General features: G+C 43.6%; 5 protein-coding genes across 5 annotated transcripts; 4 read left to right on the forward strand and 1 right to left on the reverse strand.

Annotated features, from left to right (window-relative positions):
* Positions 1-721: 721 nt before the first annotated feature.
* CLUP02_05838 (multicopper oxidase) lies at positions 722-3,380 on the forward strand (the record flags this gene model as incomplete). The annotated part of the gene is made up of 6 exons (XM_049284843.1): positions 722-1,552; positions 1,647-1,736; positions 1,788-2,585; positions 2,645-2,821; positions 2,948-3,140; positions 3,196-3,380. The coding sequence occupies 6 exons, from the start codon at positions 722-724 to the stop codon at positions 3,378-3,380; spliced, it is 2,274 nt and encodes a 757-aa protein (XP_049141986.1).
* A 1,201-nt stretch (positions 3,381-4,581) lies between these two features.
* On the forward strand, positions 4,582-7,101 carry CLUP02_05839 (PA domain-containing protein; the record flags this gene model as incomplete). The annotated part of the gene is made up of 3 exons (XM_049284844.1): positions 4,582-5,595; positions 5,667-6,233; positions 6,307-7,101. The coding sequence occupies 3 exons, from the start codon at positions 4,582-4,584 to the stop codon at positions 7,099-7,101; spliced, it is 2,376 nt and encodes a 791-aa protein (XP_049141987.1).
* Positions 7,102-8,272: 1,171 nt separating this feature from the next.
* On the forward strand, positions 8,273-9,145 carry CLUP02_05840 (uncharacterized protein; the record flags this gene model as incomplete). Its single annotated transcript, XM_049284845.1, has 1 exon — positions 8,273-9,145. The coding sequence occupies one exon, from the start codon at positions 8,273-8,275 to the stop codon at positions 9,143-9,145; it is 873 nt and encodes a 290-aa protein (XP_049141988.1).
* A 1,082-nt stretch (positions 9,146-10,227) lies between these two features.
* CLUP02_05841 (uncharacterized protein) lies at positions 10,228-11,471 on the reverse strand (the record flags this gene model as incomplete). The annotated part of the gene is made up of 4 exons (XM_049284846.1): positions 10,228-10,542; positions 10,614-10,763; positions 10,967-11,197; positions 11,385-11,471. 4 exons carry the CDS (start codon positions 11,469-11,471, stop codon positions 10,228-10,230), a joined length of 783 nt encoding a protein of 260 aa, XP_049141989.1.
* Positions 11,472-15,867: 4,396 nt separating this feature from the next.
* On the forward strand, positions 15,868-16,080 carry CLUP02_05842 (uncharacterized protein; the record flags this gene model as incomplete). Its single annotated transcript, XM_049284847.1, has 1 exon — positions 15,868-16,080. A coding segment is annotated over one exon (213 nt), but the record flags the coding sequence as incomplete, so codon positions are not given.
* Between the last annotated feature and the right edge of the window lie 1,665 nt (positions 16,081-17,745).

Genomic DNA, 17,745 nt, shown 5'->3' on the forward strand with positions numbered 1-17,745 from the left:
CGAACGATAGTGGTCAGACTTTCCCGAACACGGGCCCCTGAACCAACCGGAAACTTGGCACCTCGAAACCACCCCTCTATCAGACGCATATTTTCAACTGCAAAGTCTTCGTAGAGAGGCGGAGTGTCTCTTCAAAGACTGGAAGACAGGTTAATTGGGAATGCACATGAAAACATCACTCGTTTGGCAAGACGACGCAGTCGACGCAAGTCGATCAACGAACTATGGTTAGAATCTTTGTAAATGTCTAATTGGCTGAAAGTTTCCGCATAGTTTGGATCGCAGTTTCGCGTTTCATAGCGTCAAAATTTCCAGAGGTCCGGAAGAGCTAAAGAAAAGTTGCAACTACCGAGCTGCTAAGCGCCGGGGCCTATCTCTTGTCTTTTCGCGAACGATTTATCCAGGAGTCCATCACCCCGTTTCGCCGAATATCTCGCCGATCGGATACAAGCAAAAAGAGAGGATCCCCGTTGCATCTTAGTGGTGGCTTTTTCCTTTATCCCGGCCGTTTGCCCCTTTTACCACGTGGTTCTTCGTTTTCTCGTGTTTCTTATCAAGCCACGCAGCGAAGGTTGTATGGCGAACATCAATTGCTAGAAACCCGGGGCGTCTTGCTGTTGGTTCTGTTTGTTTTCTCTCTTTCTGATAGCGAACCCAGGTTCGTTGTGTACATTTTTTGAGCCGTCATATTTGTATACCTTCCCTCATTTGCGCAGCAACCATGAGCTCCGGCCTGGTCCCGCGGGACGGGACGCGCGACGAGCAAGACCCCATGCTAGGTGTCAGATCGTCGTCGGAGACTGACGTGGAGGATCGCCTGCTTCCCGACTCAGCCGACTACAGCGAGAAGAGCCACTACCGACGCCATGCGGGCCACAAGAAGACGTTTCGATGGATCATGGTACTCACTTGCGTGTCCATCCTGACGCTCATTCCTTTCATTTTCGCCCAATTCTTCAACGTACAAACCAAGGACCGGCCGGCGGAACCGGCCCACGATGAGGACAACCATGAGGAAAGCCCGCCGCCGCCGCCGCCGCCACCACCACCGCCAGCGGACCCAGTGCCGGAACTGACGACGACGATAACGCCAGTAACGACTTCTTCTCTTGTCCCTACGCAAACACCGCAAGTGATTTTGACGCCTGATCAGCAGTTCAATCTGCAGACAGGATTCCAGGTGTCGAATGTGACGTCGATGCGGGAGTATGTGTTCAACATCACGCGGCAGCAGCACTCACCCGACGGCTTTGAGAAGTCAATGATCCTCGTCAACGGACAATCTCCCGGCCCTCTCATTGAGGCAAACACGGGAGACACCATCCGTGTCACGGTGCACAACCAGATGTTGAAGGAGAGTACCACGATCCACTGGCACGGCATTGACCAGAGAAGGTCGGTCTGGATGGACGGTGTCTTTGGCGTCAGCCAGTGTGCCATTCCTGCCGGCGAGAGCTTTACTTACGAATTCAATGTCACCGACCAGCGGGGCACGTTCTGGTGGCACGCTCATGTTTCAGTGCAGGTCACTGACGGACTCTTTGGGCCATTGGTAAGGTTTCTTCCATACTGATTCATGAGACATCGCTGGTGAAGCCCTGGCTTGTGAGCGCTTGACGATACTAATATGCTCTTCTGCAATGTAGATCATCCACGATCCGGATGAAAAGATCCCCCCTGTGGATGATGACAAGATTGTGATGGTCGGAGATCTCTTTCATGAATATGGAGGCACTGTGAGTTGACTCAGCCTCTATTACTCTCATTCGGTTCTCACAGATTTCTAGCTCCTGACGCAGTACCTAAGCGCCAATCCACCTTGGGCCCCTAAGAAGCCCGGTAGAGAGCCTCCTCCTGACAACGTCATCATCAATGGCAAGAACACATTCAACTGCTCCAGCATTGAAGGCCATGACACAAACCAGGCCAAGTCAGGCGAGGACCATAGCGGCCACAACATGGAGAACATGGGAAGCCACAACACCCCGAGAGATGGTGCGCCTCCCCCCAAGTGCACGTGGGGTTCCCTCTTCAATACACGGGTCAAGAGTGGCTCAATAGCTCGTTTGCGTCTCATCAACCACGGCACATCAACTCCCATCTTTGTCACGGTTGACGACCACCCTCTGCAAATCGTCGAGATTGACGGCGTCGAGGTCGCTCCAATCGCCACATCCCGCGTGTACATGAACCCCGGTCAACGCTACTCAGTCCTCGTCCACGCCAACCAGACTGCCGGAAACTACCTGATTCGTGCCGACGCCGCGGTGCGGTGCTTCCACATGTCCCACAAGAACCATAAGGCGGGCATGATGCACGGCACACCTTTCGGGGCCACCGCCATCCTATCGTATGACGAGACGGACCTTGGCGTCCCGCCGATTGGCAAGGCGTGGGATCTCAACGCCAACTCGAACCCTGGCGTAGGCAATGAGCCATGGGGAGACAGGTGCGAGGATTTGCCGCACAACCTTCCAAAGCCTGTCAGGAGCAGGCCGGCCTACGACGTTGGCGACAGGAACTACCATTACTTCACGTTCAAGCAGGAGCGCGTCAACGACGTCGTTCGTACACACGTCAATGATGTGAGTTGGAAGAACTTCTTGAGTGATCTGCTGAATGATACCCTGCTGACAACGATTAGACTCTGTATACACCTTTGACCGACGATGCCTCGCTGTGGAAGGTCATGCAGCAGGACATCACACCAGAGAACCTGAACTCGCCTCAGCCGAAACTAGACTTCGGAAAGGATCAATTCGTCTTGGTATCCCGAGACGACAAAGCTGCTCAAATCGTAGTCAACTCTGACGCAATGATGGTACACCCTTGGCATCTGCAGTAAGTTGCTTCACAACCATCAACTCTGAACCCATGACTGACCGTTTATCTAGTGGTACTTAATCACAAACTTATCTCTACTCTCCGCCAACGTGCTAATCTATAGATAGGCCAGAACTTCCAAGTCGTTGGTTGGGGCAATGGCCTTTTCGGAGCCAGCAAGACTACATGGAACTTTGACAACCCGATGCGCCGTGACACGATCACAATCCCAGGATACTCACACCTGGTAATCCGCATAACAGCAGACAACCCGGGTGTTTGGGCGTTCCATTGCCATTATCTGTGGCACGCTGAAGGTCGGTCATCCACTTACTTTCCCAGGGCTCAGAATATGAACTAACATTGCCGCAGCTGGTATGTTCGTCTCCATTGCTCAGCGAATGGGCGAGCTCGCGAGCATGCTGGGCACATTGGACACCAACGGTGATGCCGGTGCCATCAAGAAGAAATTCTGCCCCATGGCCAAGGCACAAGCTGGTGCTCCTCTCGCACAGCCCGTTAAGACTGGGGCACCTAAACCGCCTCGGACCCTTTGATGTATGTAAGTTAGATTGGTTGTGATAAGAGCTGTTGATAGAAGTAAATTTTTGAGTACACATTTAGACACTGGATGTACTGGACCCGATACACTTGTGCAGCTACTGAGGTCTTGAAAGGCTATCGTCCAGCGCAACGATGATTTTATAAATTCAAGATAGCTTCATTAAATGGCAGCCCCGTCGTAGGTCGTCGGCGCCGGCAGAGCCGCATGGTATTTGCCATTTGTGACCAATCAGTAACCGTTCCGACAGTCATCAAAAACGTAAATCCAGAAGAGGAAGGCCATTGAGAGTGAGCACTTTTCAATTTATCAGATATGATGGCATTTGATTAGCGAAAAGCTACCGGAAGAAGTTGACCTGAACTTTACTGAGTGGACATGTGTGTTAAAGTCACCAAAAACACGACAGAATAACCGCCGCTAGTGAAATCCCGCTCGTCATTGGATTGATCGTGAAGCAAAAGGACTCCCCCGCATCTAGAAATCACGTATGCCTACGGAACCTATGCATTGACTCCAGGCTGCAGTGCCCGTCCTACCACCTGGAGCTCTGCGGTCTTGTACCAAGCACCGAGATTCGGGTGTGACAATGGACCGGTTTCTGCGGGATGCTACATGGCAATTTCCCAGCCGGGGTGGGCAACGTTATGCTAAACTTTCTTGGTTGATTAGCGCAAATCTTCAACAGTCGGCAACGTCGGACGAACATTAGTTCCTAGGATTAAGGTTGCCTGGCACTCTATTTGAGTGTTGGTAGACTGCCGCAAGTTGCGGAGTCTCTAGCCAATCAGAACAACAATGAACCACTGGGTTACATTATCTCAAGCTTTCTTATCCCGGCCCTAAGGTCGCAAAGGGTAGGTCGTTAACGGATACACGTGCAGACGAACGGTGTTCCTGGGACTGGTCACTGCATGTCGGCTTCGCTTATTTGCGAGATCGCCAGGTACGAGAAGTTTACTGGTGCAGATTGCGAGACCCTCAAGGGCTAGATCCCGCCGATATGGTGCCACGGTATTGTTCATTCCGCCCCTGACATGGGGGAGCAATCCACCGTCCGTGGAAGCTATGTCACATTGGAGTATATAGAGCTGTCCGGTTGGCATGTGGAATGCAACGACGTCTTGTCTCCAGCGTCAAGATTCCCTTCATACGCCAAGGACTCAATTCCAGATTGAGTTGACAACACCGCAGTAATGGCAAAGACTTCTCTCACCCTCCTCTTGGGCACCCTCTTCGCGGGGGCCGCCTATGGTGCTGAGCTTCGCAAGACATACATCGTCCAGATGAAGCACACTGGGGCCTCCGGTCTCCGACGCAGAGATCTGTTCGACTCTTCCCTCATCTCCGTTTCCGCCGATCCTGCCAACGTGCTCTACCACTATGAGAACACGGTCAACGGATACGCCGCCAAGATCACAGATGGCCAAGCTGACGCCCTGAGAGACCGGGACGACGTCCTGTCTGTCACTCTTGACAAGGCCTACCGCCTTCACACCAGCAGAACCCCGAACTTTCTAGGCATCGACGATGCCTCGCTCCTTGGGCGCGGGCTCGACGTCGGCAGCTACCTGGACGAGAGAGACGACTACAACGGCACCAGCCCAGAGTCCAACCTCATCGTTGGCATCTTCGACACGGGCGTCTGGCCCGAGAACCCCAGCTACAAGGATGACGGCATGCCACCCATCCCTGCCAACTGGAAGGGCGAGTGCGAAATCAGCGAGGACTTCCCGGCCACCAGCTGCAACAAGAAGCTCGTTGGCGCGAGGGCCTTTTACAAGGGGTATGTCGCCGCCGTTACCAACGAGACCGGCTCCTTCAACTGGACCGGAGAGTACCAATCCCCCCGAGACGACGACGGACATGGTACGCACACTTCGTCCACCTCAGCTGGAGCCGCCGTGCCGAACGCTAGCCTTTTCGGCCAGGCCTCCGGTACAGCTCGCGGTATGGCCGAGCACGCCCGTGTCGCCATGTACAAGGTCTGCTGGAAGGAGGGCTGCTTCAACTCTGACATCCTCGCGGCTATGGATAAGGCCATTGAGGATGGCGTCAACGTCATGTCTCTTTCTCTCGGCTCCGATCAGCCCTCCTTCAGCGAGGATGATGGTTCAGCACTCGGTGCGTTCGCTGCCGTCCAGAAGGGTATCTTCGTCGCCATGTCTGCCGGCAACTCTGGTCCGGGAGCAGGCACTGTTGCCAACCTTGTAAGTATCTCTCGCCTCAACTCTCCTTTCTCGCTTTGCTCCATTGGTGTGGTATTTTAACACTCTCGTAGGCCCCTTGGGCTCTGACCGTCGCCGCAAGCACGCTTGACCGTGACTTCCCTGCTCATGTTACCCTTGGCAACGGCAAGAACTACACCGGCTTCTCTCTCTACAGCAACGGTTCCGTCACGGATATCACGCCTCTTCAGGCTGGCGAGGTCCTCCCCCTCGTCCACGCGAGCCAGGCGGGCAAGGGCAATGTCACCAACGCCAACCTTTGCCTAGCAGACAGCCTTGACCCCGCCAAGGTTTCTGGCAAGGTCGTCGTCTGCGTGCGCGGAAACAACGGCAGAACCGAGAAGGGCGGCGTCGTAAAGGCCGCCGGTGGTCGCGGTATGGTCCTCGTGAATGCACCCGCTAACGGTGATGAGCTGATTGCCGACGCCCATATCCTGCCTGCCCTGCACCTCACTGCCTCAGACGGAGCCGAGGTGGAGGCCTACGCAAAGACCGGCAACGGCACGGCTATTTTGGACTTTGAGGGCACTAGACTCGGAGTCCCGGCTCCGCTTATGGCAGCTTTCAGCTCGCGCGGCCCGAACTACATCGTCCCGCAGCTCCTGAAGCCGGATATCACGGTACGTTACGAGCAACAACATCAAGTTGAGAGAGAGGCTGTGTAAGATTGTCAATAGACTAACACAATGACAGGGACCTGGTGTTTCCATCCTGGCAGCCTGGGCCGGCACTGGACCTACCGGTCTTGATATTGATACCCGCAAGGTCGACCAGAACGTCATCTCAGGTACGAGCATGTCGTGCCCTCACCTGAGCGGTCTTGCAACCTGGATCATGGCTCGCCGTCCGGAATGGAGCCCGGCCGCCATCCGCTCAGCCATGATGACAACCGCCTACACCAACACCAAGGGTGCCAAGACCCCCCTGCTGGACTCCTCCGACTCCAAGGCCGCGACTCCTTTCCTCTACGGAAACGGCCACGTGGACCCCGTCGCCGCCCTGAACCCGGGTCTCGTTTACGACATCGCACCCACTGACTACCTCCCTTGGCTCTGCGCCGTCAACTCGACCGTCGCCTTCACGACCGCCATCACCAGGAGCAACTTCACCTGCGCGTCCAACCAGACCTACAGCGTCTACGACCTCAACTACCCGTCCTTCTCTGCCCTGTACGATAGCGCTGCTGCTTCCGGCGGATCCTACACCGCCACCTTCAAGCGCACCGTGACCAACGTCGGAGGTGCCGGCACGTACAAGGCCGACATTTCTCTCAACGACGCTGACTTGGTCAAGGCCTCTGTGACGCCCGAGACTCTCACTTTTGAGGCGGCTGGAGAGAAGAAGACGTTCGAGCTGACTGTCACGATGAGCTCCCCGCCTACCGCCGACGCTACTTCCTGGGGCAGACTCGTGTGGTCTGACGGAACCCACGTTGTGGGCAGCGCGCTGTCGTTTGTGTGGGGCATTCCGGCTCCAGATGCCGCTTAATGCCCGTGGACGTGAGACATTGTTGTCGCGCCGTTGCAGAACGTTCGTCGAAGGTTTTTTAGCTTTCTTTGTTTGTATGTTTTCTTTAATATGGAGGAAGTAGTCTTGTGGGCGGTTGAGTTATCTTTTCGAGTTGTGGGCCTTTGGGAAAAGCGAGAAAAGCGAGAAGATTGCTCGCGGGGCTTTGTAGAGCCGCAATCAGGCACAATGCCTGTAGCTAAACTCAATTCATTTTGTTAATCTCAAACCAAAACTCCTTCGTTATTGACGTAATCTGGTATTCAACACATTGTGATTTCTTTTGCTCTAGGCTGGTAATGGAATTCCGCCAAACCGCCAGGCACACGAGCCAAAGTCCCGTATCTTGGCCAAATCAAGTGTGGCCGTGTTGCTTGGTAGGGTCAGCACTAGACCATGTACGCCTTGGCGCTAGCGATAATTGAAGGATCAACTACAGTACTGTGAAGGCTGTCAACGGAGTGAAGGATTCGCGGGATCAGCTTTAGACAAATGACGGATGGGCAAAAGGAACGAACCGTCAAGGGTAAGATGGACATATCGAACGCCCGATACGAGCACCGACTTACACGCTAACTGCGCGTGGCTTGCGACCCCTGTGTGGGCTTACTGGTGATGCAATCGCAACCAATAAAACAGCTCTGCCTTACTCACTCTCTTGATATCGTGACCAAGCTTTGCGATAAAAAAGCCAAAAACGAGTTATTTAACACTAAACTAGGTACTTTGGCCTTTAGATGATGGCGCCAGAGACTCTTCGCCGAGTCTCTGGTTTGAAATTGCATCTTTGTTCGAAAACCCGCAAACACGGCGGTCTTGTCCACTCATAATCACTCCGCTTCTCAATTAAGTTTTCTTGACACGGAAAATCGGAAAGGTTGTCTTCGTAAACTTCAGCAACCCATCCCGGGTAACCCTGGCCCCAGTTTCCACCCCCGGTGCGGCCGTGCCGCAGCCCGGTGGTGACATGTCATGTAAATGACGATCAGCCCCCTTGGGCAACTTGGGGTGCCTGGACGATCTATATTTACTTTCCGAAGGACAACATTCCCACGTTTTGGGGTCCTTTATCTGAACTTGTGTTCCCGACGGCATGTTACACTCTCTCTGAAAACTGAAAGACAAACCACATCACACATCAAAAAAATTGGCAATGCACGTCTCACTCAGCCGCTCGCTGCAGCTGTTGACATTTTTTACGGGTTTCAGCTCTGCGGCGACGATAACAACGACGCCCACGACCTCCGTGGAGGTTGACCTTATCTTCCCGCGCAATGGCAGCACCTACAAGCCCGTCTGGCCTTTTCCCTTCGTCTTCGCCGTTCAAAACGCCTCAAAGCTCTGGCCAGAGTCTGACGAAAAGAACTTTTACAACTTTTGGGTGAAGTGGGATCTCACGGGGTACACCGATATCAACGATGCGGATACGGGGCAGCTCTTCAGCTCGGGCGTCTGGCAAACCGAGGCCAAGAACAAAACCGCTGATACATATACCATCATCGACGCTTCCCGGAGAGACCTGGTCAACGCGACGCAGCGGGAGTTCCGCCTACGATACACGGCGACCATGTTCAGCGCTTGTCCAAAGAACGTTACTGGCGAGGGCCCGTCGTCAAAAGTCTACGACGTCTCGTACAACGGCACCGCCTTCTTCACAACCGACCCCAACGGACAGATTCCTTCTCTTGTCGACACGACTTCCTGCCCCGACTTTGTAGGCAGTTTCCAAATCACAGGCAACAGTCACGACTATGGCGATATCTGCCCCGTGGTATCGGACAAGGAGCCCGCGTCTGAGGCCTGTAAAATCAAGATGGACGCGGCTCTGGAGACGCAGGTCAAGGCGGCGATGCTCACTCGTGCAAATTGCCAGAACGGGACCTGGCCCGACCCTGAGGGGAAGCTTTCAGCGTTATCTTGCAATGCGGTCAAGACCAGCGATGCGAGTGCCAAGTTGCTCGGCGGCCTTGTCACCAAGTCCTCGGCGCTCGTGTTGATCTTGGCCGCGTCTTGGGCAATAGTCTGAGGGTCCGGCGTTGCCCCGCACACACTTACACATTCTATCTGGGCTGAAATGCCGTCATCAAATGTGGCGGCTTTTCAGCTTGGCAACAGCGTTGTTTTTAGCCAACCTTTGGCATTTCTAAAATTCAAATTCTCTTTTCATTTTGTACATATTGGAATAGCGGTAGGGTTAAGATATACCATCCTAGACAGTGGGAGTTTTGGAGTTGTTTGTACACGAGCTGAGCCTTTCACCGGCGGTGGTGGTATTATTTGTCTTCGCGGTTCAGTAGAGTCAACTTCCCTTCATCATGTACATATAAGTCCGCCTTTTTTTCAAGAGAGGGTTCAGTTAGAGTCTACCTTATTTAGGTACACATTATTCAAAGGCTATGCCAAGTCCTTCTTCAGTTGAAACTGCACAAATTTCCATAGGAGCTCCGCAGACATGTTGCATCCTCTCTCGCCCGACTGAACAACAGATATTCCATCTTGATTCATGCCTGTTTGTTGGAAGTGGTATTCATGATTCTCCTCAGGTGGGCAATAGTCGCGAGGCCTTTCTGAACTGAAAATATCGTCATTGGTTAGTTTCGATGGCGTCTACTTAAATCTGAAAAGTTGTGAAAACAAGATGTTTATGTATTTTTGAGATCTTCTTAAATAGTCTATCGTAAGTCCAATCTGATGCTAAAGTAGGTGGGCTGTCAAGCTCACGTTAAGAGCATTTATTCTAGTCTGGCGTACCAAGTTATGTCAAGCGACACCAAGAACCTCATGTTTGACCGCGTGCACGATTGGGTTGACGCGACAACACAGCCTAACTTTCAAGCCATGACATCATCAATAGAGTGATTATTCGATAGGCTTCTGCTGAGTCCGCCACCTTGATAGATGATGTTCTCCCCACATGTGAATGTTGCGTACCCTGGAACGAGATGAACGGAATTCAAAAATAGCATTTGTTGATGTCCCTGAGTCGCCTGGTGATTTGAGAAGTTGATTATGATACCTAATGCTACGCGCGTCGCGCAAATAAACTCCCTGAAGTAGGGAAAGTTTCTAGATATCAATCTTTTCTCCGACCAACTCTTCACTAAGCGCTCAGATCTTGTCAGCATACTCCAGGTTCCTGGCAAATCCAGCGCACTGCTCGTCATCAAGCTCGCAGTCAATCATATAAAGGCCCTTCGACTCAAGGCTCGAAAGGTCCATGCTCGGTAACTCGGGATCCACGGCAGAGATGACCGAGGAATCGGCGCCTTGATCTAGTGTCTTGGCGGGAGTCTCGAAGCCAAGCCTCTTCAACCTCTTGAGTGCCTTCTTAATCTCCTCCGATTTGGCGTGGCGATTGATGTTTGTGGTGACTGCGCCGGGATGGATAGCGTAGGATCTGATGCCATATTTGGCTTCCAGCGTCTGAGTAAGTGATGTGACATCGAGTATAGCATGTTGGCCGTCTTGGACTGGCCATATGACAGGAAACCAACGTAAGACTTTTCGGACCATTCTTGACCCGTCAAGAAGCTGGCCTTCTGAAGATTAGAAGTTCTTCTTCGGGAAGCTCCCCTGGAATCTTGCTGAAGTTGATGTCTGAGAAACGAACCGGCGAGGATTGGTGTCCGTAGGTGTTGGTATCCCTATTACAGGGTAGTTAGTTCGAACCGTAGTTAACAAAGAGATCAATTGGACTATATAAATATTTGCGTAGGTATAAAAAGGAGGTTCTAACTATAGGTTAGGCTAGCTACGATAATCGTAAATAGGGCCCCCAATTGGCCCCTGCGCAGTCGGCTGTATGCCGCGGTCGAATTAGACTTCTAATCCGATAGTAGGAGCTGACGTTGATAATTCTGGTAGGTTTGGAAGATGTCTCTCCTGCCTTGATAATCTTTGACAGGATGAGGTTCGTGAAGAGGAAGTGGCCGACGTGATTGGTGGCAAACGTCATTTCGATGCTATCTTCGGAAAGCTGAAAATCCGGGAGGGCTATGACACCCGCGTTATTGATGAGAATGTCAACGACAGGGATGATACTCTTGAATGAAATCAGCAGCGGCAGCGTGTACTGATGCTATAGAAGATAGGTCCATGATCAGTGCATCATATTGAACTCCTGGGTTCCAAGCTTTCAAGATGCTGACTGAGGCTTGTACCTTTTCGGGGGATCAGCTGGTCAGAGTGAGGCATTCCGAACGCTGCGAAGCAAACGCAGAAGCAGTAGCCAGACCAAGGCTCTCCGGCGAGACGCTGGTGATAACGATTATCTTACCGGTGACGCTTTCAGAGAACGCCACGAAAATTTCTGTGGCTGAGGTCAGCTCGTCCAAGGCTGCTTTGGAAGGCATAGTGTCAATATTGGAATTGATGTTGACGAATAAATCTGAGGTAGAACGTCAACTCGGTGAGTTGATTAACAACTTGAAAATTCTGTTTTTGGAGAAAGGCTTTCCACTTATGTAACTCGAAGGTGACTCTCTGATACCATCCTGGGATCGGAGGCTAAATCCAACCCCTCATATCGAAATGGGGACACCCTAGGTATCCAAGGAACTACAACACGGCGAAGCAACGCATGTCAAAGTGATACAATTGGCCAACTCCGCGATGCCTGATATTCCTGAGGTCTGCACGTAACTCCAGTTCATCTTTTCTTAGATCGGGAAGTCGGGTCTAGACCTACTCCGGTAGTGAGAAGGAGTGACGAACTACCTGCCAAGGCGAATCAAATTGAGTCTGAGTGGTCCAACGTTCCACGCCATATCTGACAAGGGCGTCAGCACTCCACACGGGCACTATCATGACGTGACCCAGCAGAGCTATAGATTTGGAAAGGGTGTAAGCACCCACATTGTTATTTCGGAGATGCAATTTACTAACCGGAGCGACCTGTGATTCGCATTTCAACACAACGCATCGTACACGTATTCTTAACGAGAACTGGGCAGTGAGGAGAGAAACAATATCCCCTGAGTGGGTAGTCCTTTCGATTTGGTCAGTCTCTAGGTTTCGTCCTGATAATGAGTGAATTTATCTCTTTACCATGTGTAGTATTTCTTCGGGTACCTTAGCCGACACTTTGTTCTAATCAGACTTAAATTCACTTACACTCAACTTGTGTTTGTGTTCAAACAAGGCAGAGAAGCACGTATAATCAGGACATCATCAATCAATAACCTCGCCTCAAAGTGGCGAGGTCAAGCATGTGATTCATTTAGCGCTTCAGGCAGTGGTTCTTCACGCATTCTCAAAAAGATGTTCAAGTCACTCAAGCTGCTCAGCAAGTCTTTGATCAGGCTAATATTGCTAAGGGATTGATCCAGTCAGCAGCGTATAAGACGCCTTGAGGTATATATCATTTCTAGTTGCGGCTTTGTTAACGACGAACGCTAACTCCAAGGGTTGTGGTCAATACCTTAGTTATGACTGTCGATGTTTCTGTCAATCTGGAGACTTCATATTATACATAAAGCATTGAGTTAATAGGTAGTGTTGGATTACGAGGCAGAAAAGGGGCCCTATTAGGTAGTTAGGTAGGGGTGGTAGGTAGGCAGTCTGGGCCCGTGTAGACGGACCCTTCTACCTACCTATACCTACTAAGGGACCGCGGGCTCTGCCCACGATCTTTCCCTCCTATATATACGTAATAGACCTATACTAACCTATTAACCTAGTTACGACCAAAAGGTCTAACCTACTTACGTATATACTAATATTAATTAGTAATTAAATTATATATATATTTCTATTATAAATTAGTAAGGATATAATTATAAAAAAAATAGCCTCGAATTACTTTGTTAATTATTTTAACTTATTAACTTAGTTCTATCTATTTAACTAACGATAAGTAGCTTAGTTTATACTACCTTAAGTCTCCTTTATTATTATTAACTAATAACTAATTAATTAGTTATAGGCCGTTAAGAGCGCACTTTATTATATATAATCTTTTTTATTAAAGCTATTATTATAAAAAGATTAACTACTTTATTATTATTATTAACCTCGCTTCTATTATTAATATTATTTTTATTAGCTTTATTATTATTACTAACTTCTCTTTAATTAAGCTACTTATAAAGGAATTTATTTTAAATATATTATGGCTAAGCGCTACTTTAAATTAATAATAAGTAAAAAAAGATTAATTACTAAGAAATTAATCTAATAATCGCTAATATACTAGCGCTTAATAATAATAAAATTTTTAGAATTATAAATATGTTAATAGCGAAGTATTCTCTTGCTAATAGCGAAGTATTTTAAAATACTAAAAAAAAAAAAAGATCTTAATAATAGTAATAATAGGAATCTATTTTATATTATTAATAAATCTACCTCCTTTTAGCCTAACGGAAGCTCCGAGACTAGATTAATAAAAATAAAATATAAAAAGCGTTAAAAAGAATTACTAATTAGTAACTAACGGAATCCTTTATTTATTATTAAAAGTACGGTTATAAAAGGCCTTTTTTCTTTTTTTATAACCTTTTACTAACTTTAATAACCTTCTATTTATATACTTCGTTAAGAAAGTAGAATTTTCTAATTAATAATAATAGCCCGCTTACTATTATTAAAACGATCGTTATAACTAACTTACTACTCTTTTTAACTTAACTAGTATTATACTATAATTATAATATAATAATTACCTCTTATAATAATCTTCTATTATATAACTTATTTTATAAATATATTATAATAACTACTAACCCTAATAATAAATAAAAAGGGTTTAATAATTAATTAATATTATTTCTAGTCTACTTATACTCTTAAATTATAAAACTATACTTAATTTTAATTCGTTAATAAGACTACGTTAACCTAACTTAATAAAGCTTATTTAATATTATACTTACCTTTATAAATAATAAAAAACTTAATACTTTCGTCCTTTATATAATAAGATATTATTATTAAAACGGCCTAACGAGCGAGGAGTTATAAAAGGACTTTAAAACCGACTTCTAAAGCTAAGAAATAGGGGACTTTTTAAAAATAAAAAATATAATTCTTAAGAAGCTAAGAGGCTTTTTTATAAATAATAATATTAACTTAATAATTAAAAATCGTAATTAAATAATAAAAAAGATCGCTAGTACCCTTAATACTTAATACTTCTTTATTTAAATTTTTAAAAAAATCCTAACTTATTATAGCCGTATTAAATATTTTAATATATTATATTACGATCCTTACTTTTTTTATTTATTATTTTTATAATTAGTAAATATTAACGATCTTATTTAATAAGTTAGAGAAATAGTAAGGGAATCTATATAACACTAACTTACTTAATTCTAATAATTAAAATTCCGACCTTAGTTTTATTATTAACTAACTAACTTACCGCCTCTTTAAAAAAAAAAAAAAAAAAGAACTAAAAAATAAAATTATTATTACTTGATAATAAAATCCATCCTATTAGATACTACACTTTAATATAAAAACTAAAAATAATATTATACCCAATACTTACTAATTAATTAACTTTATTAAGCTCTATAATAATAAAAATAAGTATAGTAATAAGAAATATAATATTTTTAATAAGAAGCTTTGGATTTTTAAAGTACTATACTAATGGGTAAGAATTAGTAAATAATACTATTCTAGTACTTTCCTAAATATACTTAAAAAAAGGGTATTAACCTTTTACTTTAACTAACTTAGTAATACCTCTAACCCGCTTAGTTTTAACGTACTATACTAAAAAACCTAAGAATACTTCGAGCCGCTTATAAACTATTAAAACTACTTCGCTAAGCTTTATAACCTCTATTAATACTCTATAATTTATAAGAACCTAAGTAAGTTAAATTAATAAATTTTATAAGCGCTAATTAACTATATTATAATCTTTTACGAAGTACTAGTTACCTAAAAATCTATTTTTAATATAGGTAACTAACTCCTTTATTACGTAAATAATATATTAAAATATAAACTTATTATACTTAACTTAGTACTTACGTTTACTAATATTTATTATTAACTTAGTACTTTAATTAATATTATAAAGAGAGAGCATAACTATAATAAATAATAATAGTATTTCTAAAATAGTACTTATAATAAAGAGGTCCCTACTACTTACTAAACCGACCGTACTTATAATAGCTCTAATAAAAAACCCCGATTTAATAAATAAATTAACGCGGCCGCGGTATTATTAATAAAAAGTATTTTATTTATTATAAAACCGGCTATTAATTAACTAAGTACTTAGAAAAAAAGCGACGTTAAGTATATAAAAAGTATAAAAATAATAAAAAAATAAATAAAAGATCTATACTAAGCTTATACTTATAGTTCCTTACTTTTTATAAAAGAACTACCCCTATTAATAATAATAATAATAATAATACTATAATTTAATACTTTAATAGCCTCGACTTTAATTATAAAAATAATTACGAGGACGAAGTCTAGATCTTAATAATATACCTCATAACTATTATTAATAATAAAACCCTTATAAACATCCTCGCTACCTAAGTAATAGAGCATAACCTTATTAATACTACCTCTATTAATAAGTTAACTAAGCTTATAAAACTAGCAACTTCTTTTTTATTAAATAAGAAGTACTCGTTAAGGGACTTTTAAAGTATTATACTTAATATTAGTACTATAAAACTTTTAATTACGGGCTACCCTTAACTTTTTATATTATAATAATAATAACTTAAAGTTACTCTTAATACTTCTAAAGTTAGTAAAATAAGTATTTAATTTAGTAATAACGAACTTATAAAGTTATTAAGATCTATAGTTATTAATACCCTATTTAATAATATTATTTTTTATATTTTACTAATTAATACTCCTTTTTTATATTACTTAAGGGATATAGATAAGCTAAGAGTATATTTTAATAATATTAATAACTTATTAATTAAGAGAGATATTATAATACTTATTATTTATAAATACGGATACCCTTAGCTTTTACTCCTCGATAATAAGAAAGCTATTACTAACTACTTAATAAAGGGTAAATTATACTATTTATATTAGTACTTCGGCTACTTTGTAGTTCCTTATTTCTTAAAGCTATTTTAATAGTTTAGTAATAATATAAAGATCGTAGCCCTCGAGAAGCTTATAAAGATTTATTAATAATACTAACTTAACGCTACTACCCCTAACTAATTTAAATTTATTTTATAAATAATTACGATTTTAATTATAAGATTATAATTAACGTAATATACTTAATAAATTATAAGAGTATTAACTAACTAGTACTTTACGTCGTTAATATTATTACTTCTTTTTAAGTAGTAAGGTTCTTCATAAATATAACTACGAAGTATATATAAAAAGCTCTTTAGTTATATTAAATCGACGTTTACCTCGGTCCGCTAAACTAAATTATTATAAATATTAATAAGAACTTTAATACCGCAAAGTTTAAATCTTTTACTAAATTTAAATTTATTAAAATTAAAAAAGTACTTATTAAAACTTATAATAATATTAATAAGGCTAAAAGATATTACGTAGTACTTAAAAGGGTATATAATATTATTTAAAATAAATACTTATTAATAAGCATAGAGGCTATACTTTAGGCTATAATTAAAATAGTTAACGATATAGTTAACTTAAATAGCCTCGTTCTTATACTCTTTATTTTTAAAGCTTTTTTACGTACTTTTAATAAATCTCTACTATTATTAAATATTACTTAACGTATAGAGGTAGTTAGGAAAATAATAAGGGAAGTCCGTAGACTTTATATTAGTAAGGAAGTAAGTGAGGTACTAGCTATTTAAAATAAACTAAATATCTCCTATATTATTAATCTATTATTATAATTAAATATTAAAGTCTAGCGAGAAAGTAAGAGATAAAAAGGCCTATTTAAGCTCGTTTTAATAAATAGTACTACTTACGTAATAAAATTACTTTATAGCTTAATAAGCTTCTAGGTTATTATAATTAAACCCTAATACTTAAAAAAAGTCGACCCCGAGCTACTAGCTATAATAATAAAGTACGTCGACCGCTTATTAATCGTTATAATATTACGACTTAATATATATGACTAAGACTAGGGCCCGCCCCGCAGGCTTATAATAGCTATAATATACTATATATATAAAAATACGAGAATATAGGGTAACTCTTATAAAATAAAAGAACTATAAATGAGTTATATATAAATAAGAAATAGTAATTATATAATAAGGTAATTATTATAATTACTCTAAATAATCGCTTATTAATATTTACTAAGTAAGTACTTAATAAATAAGAGTAATTATTAATAAAAGATATATTTATAAGCAGACTTATATATAATATAAACTTAAGCCGGGCTTAAAAATAAACTTTTATAGCTTTTTTAATAATTAACTTAGTATTAAATCTTATAATCGCTTTTAGCTATTTTTATTAAGAACCCTTTTTAATAAAACTACGATTAATTACTAAAGCTTTATTTATTTTATAACTTATATGTCACGGCAGTGGGCATCAGGGCCCCTGTGGGCCCCGTGGCTCAGCCTCAGGCTGCGAGGCTGAGCTCCCGGTGGTCACGTGACGAGCCGGACCGCTGGGCCCAAAGGGCCAGCTCGCCAGCTTCTGCCCACTGTTCTGTTTTTT

The sequence above is a fragment of the Colletotrichum lupini genome, chromosome 3, assembly GCF_023278565.1.
Source record: "Colletotrichum lupini chromosome 3, complete sequence".
NCBI classification, from domain to species: Eukaryota; Fungi; Ascomycota; class Sordariomycetes; order Glomerellales; family Glomerellaceae; genus Colletotrichum; species Colletotrichum lupini.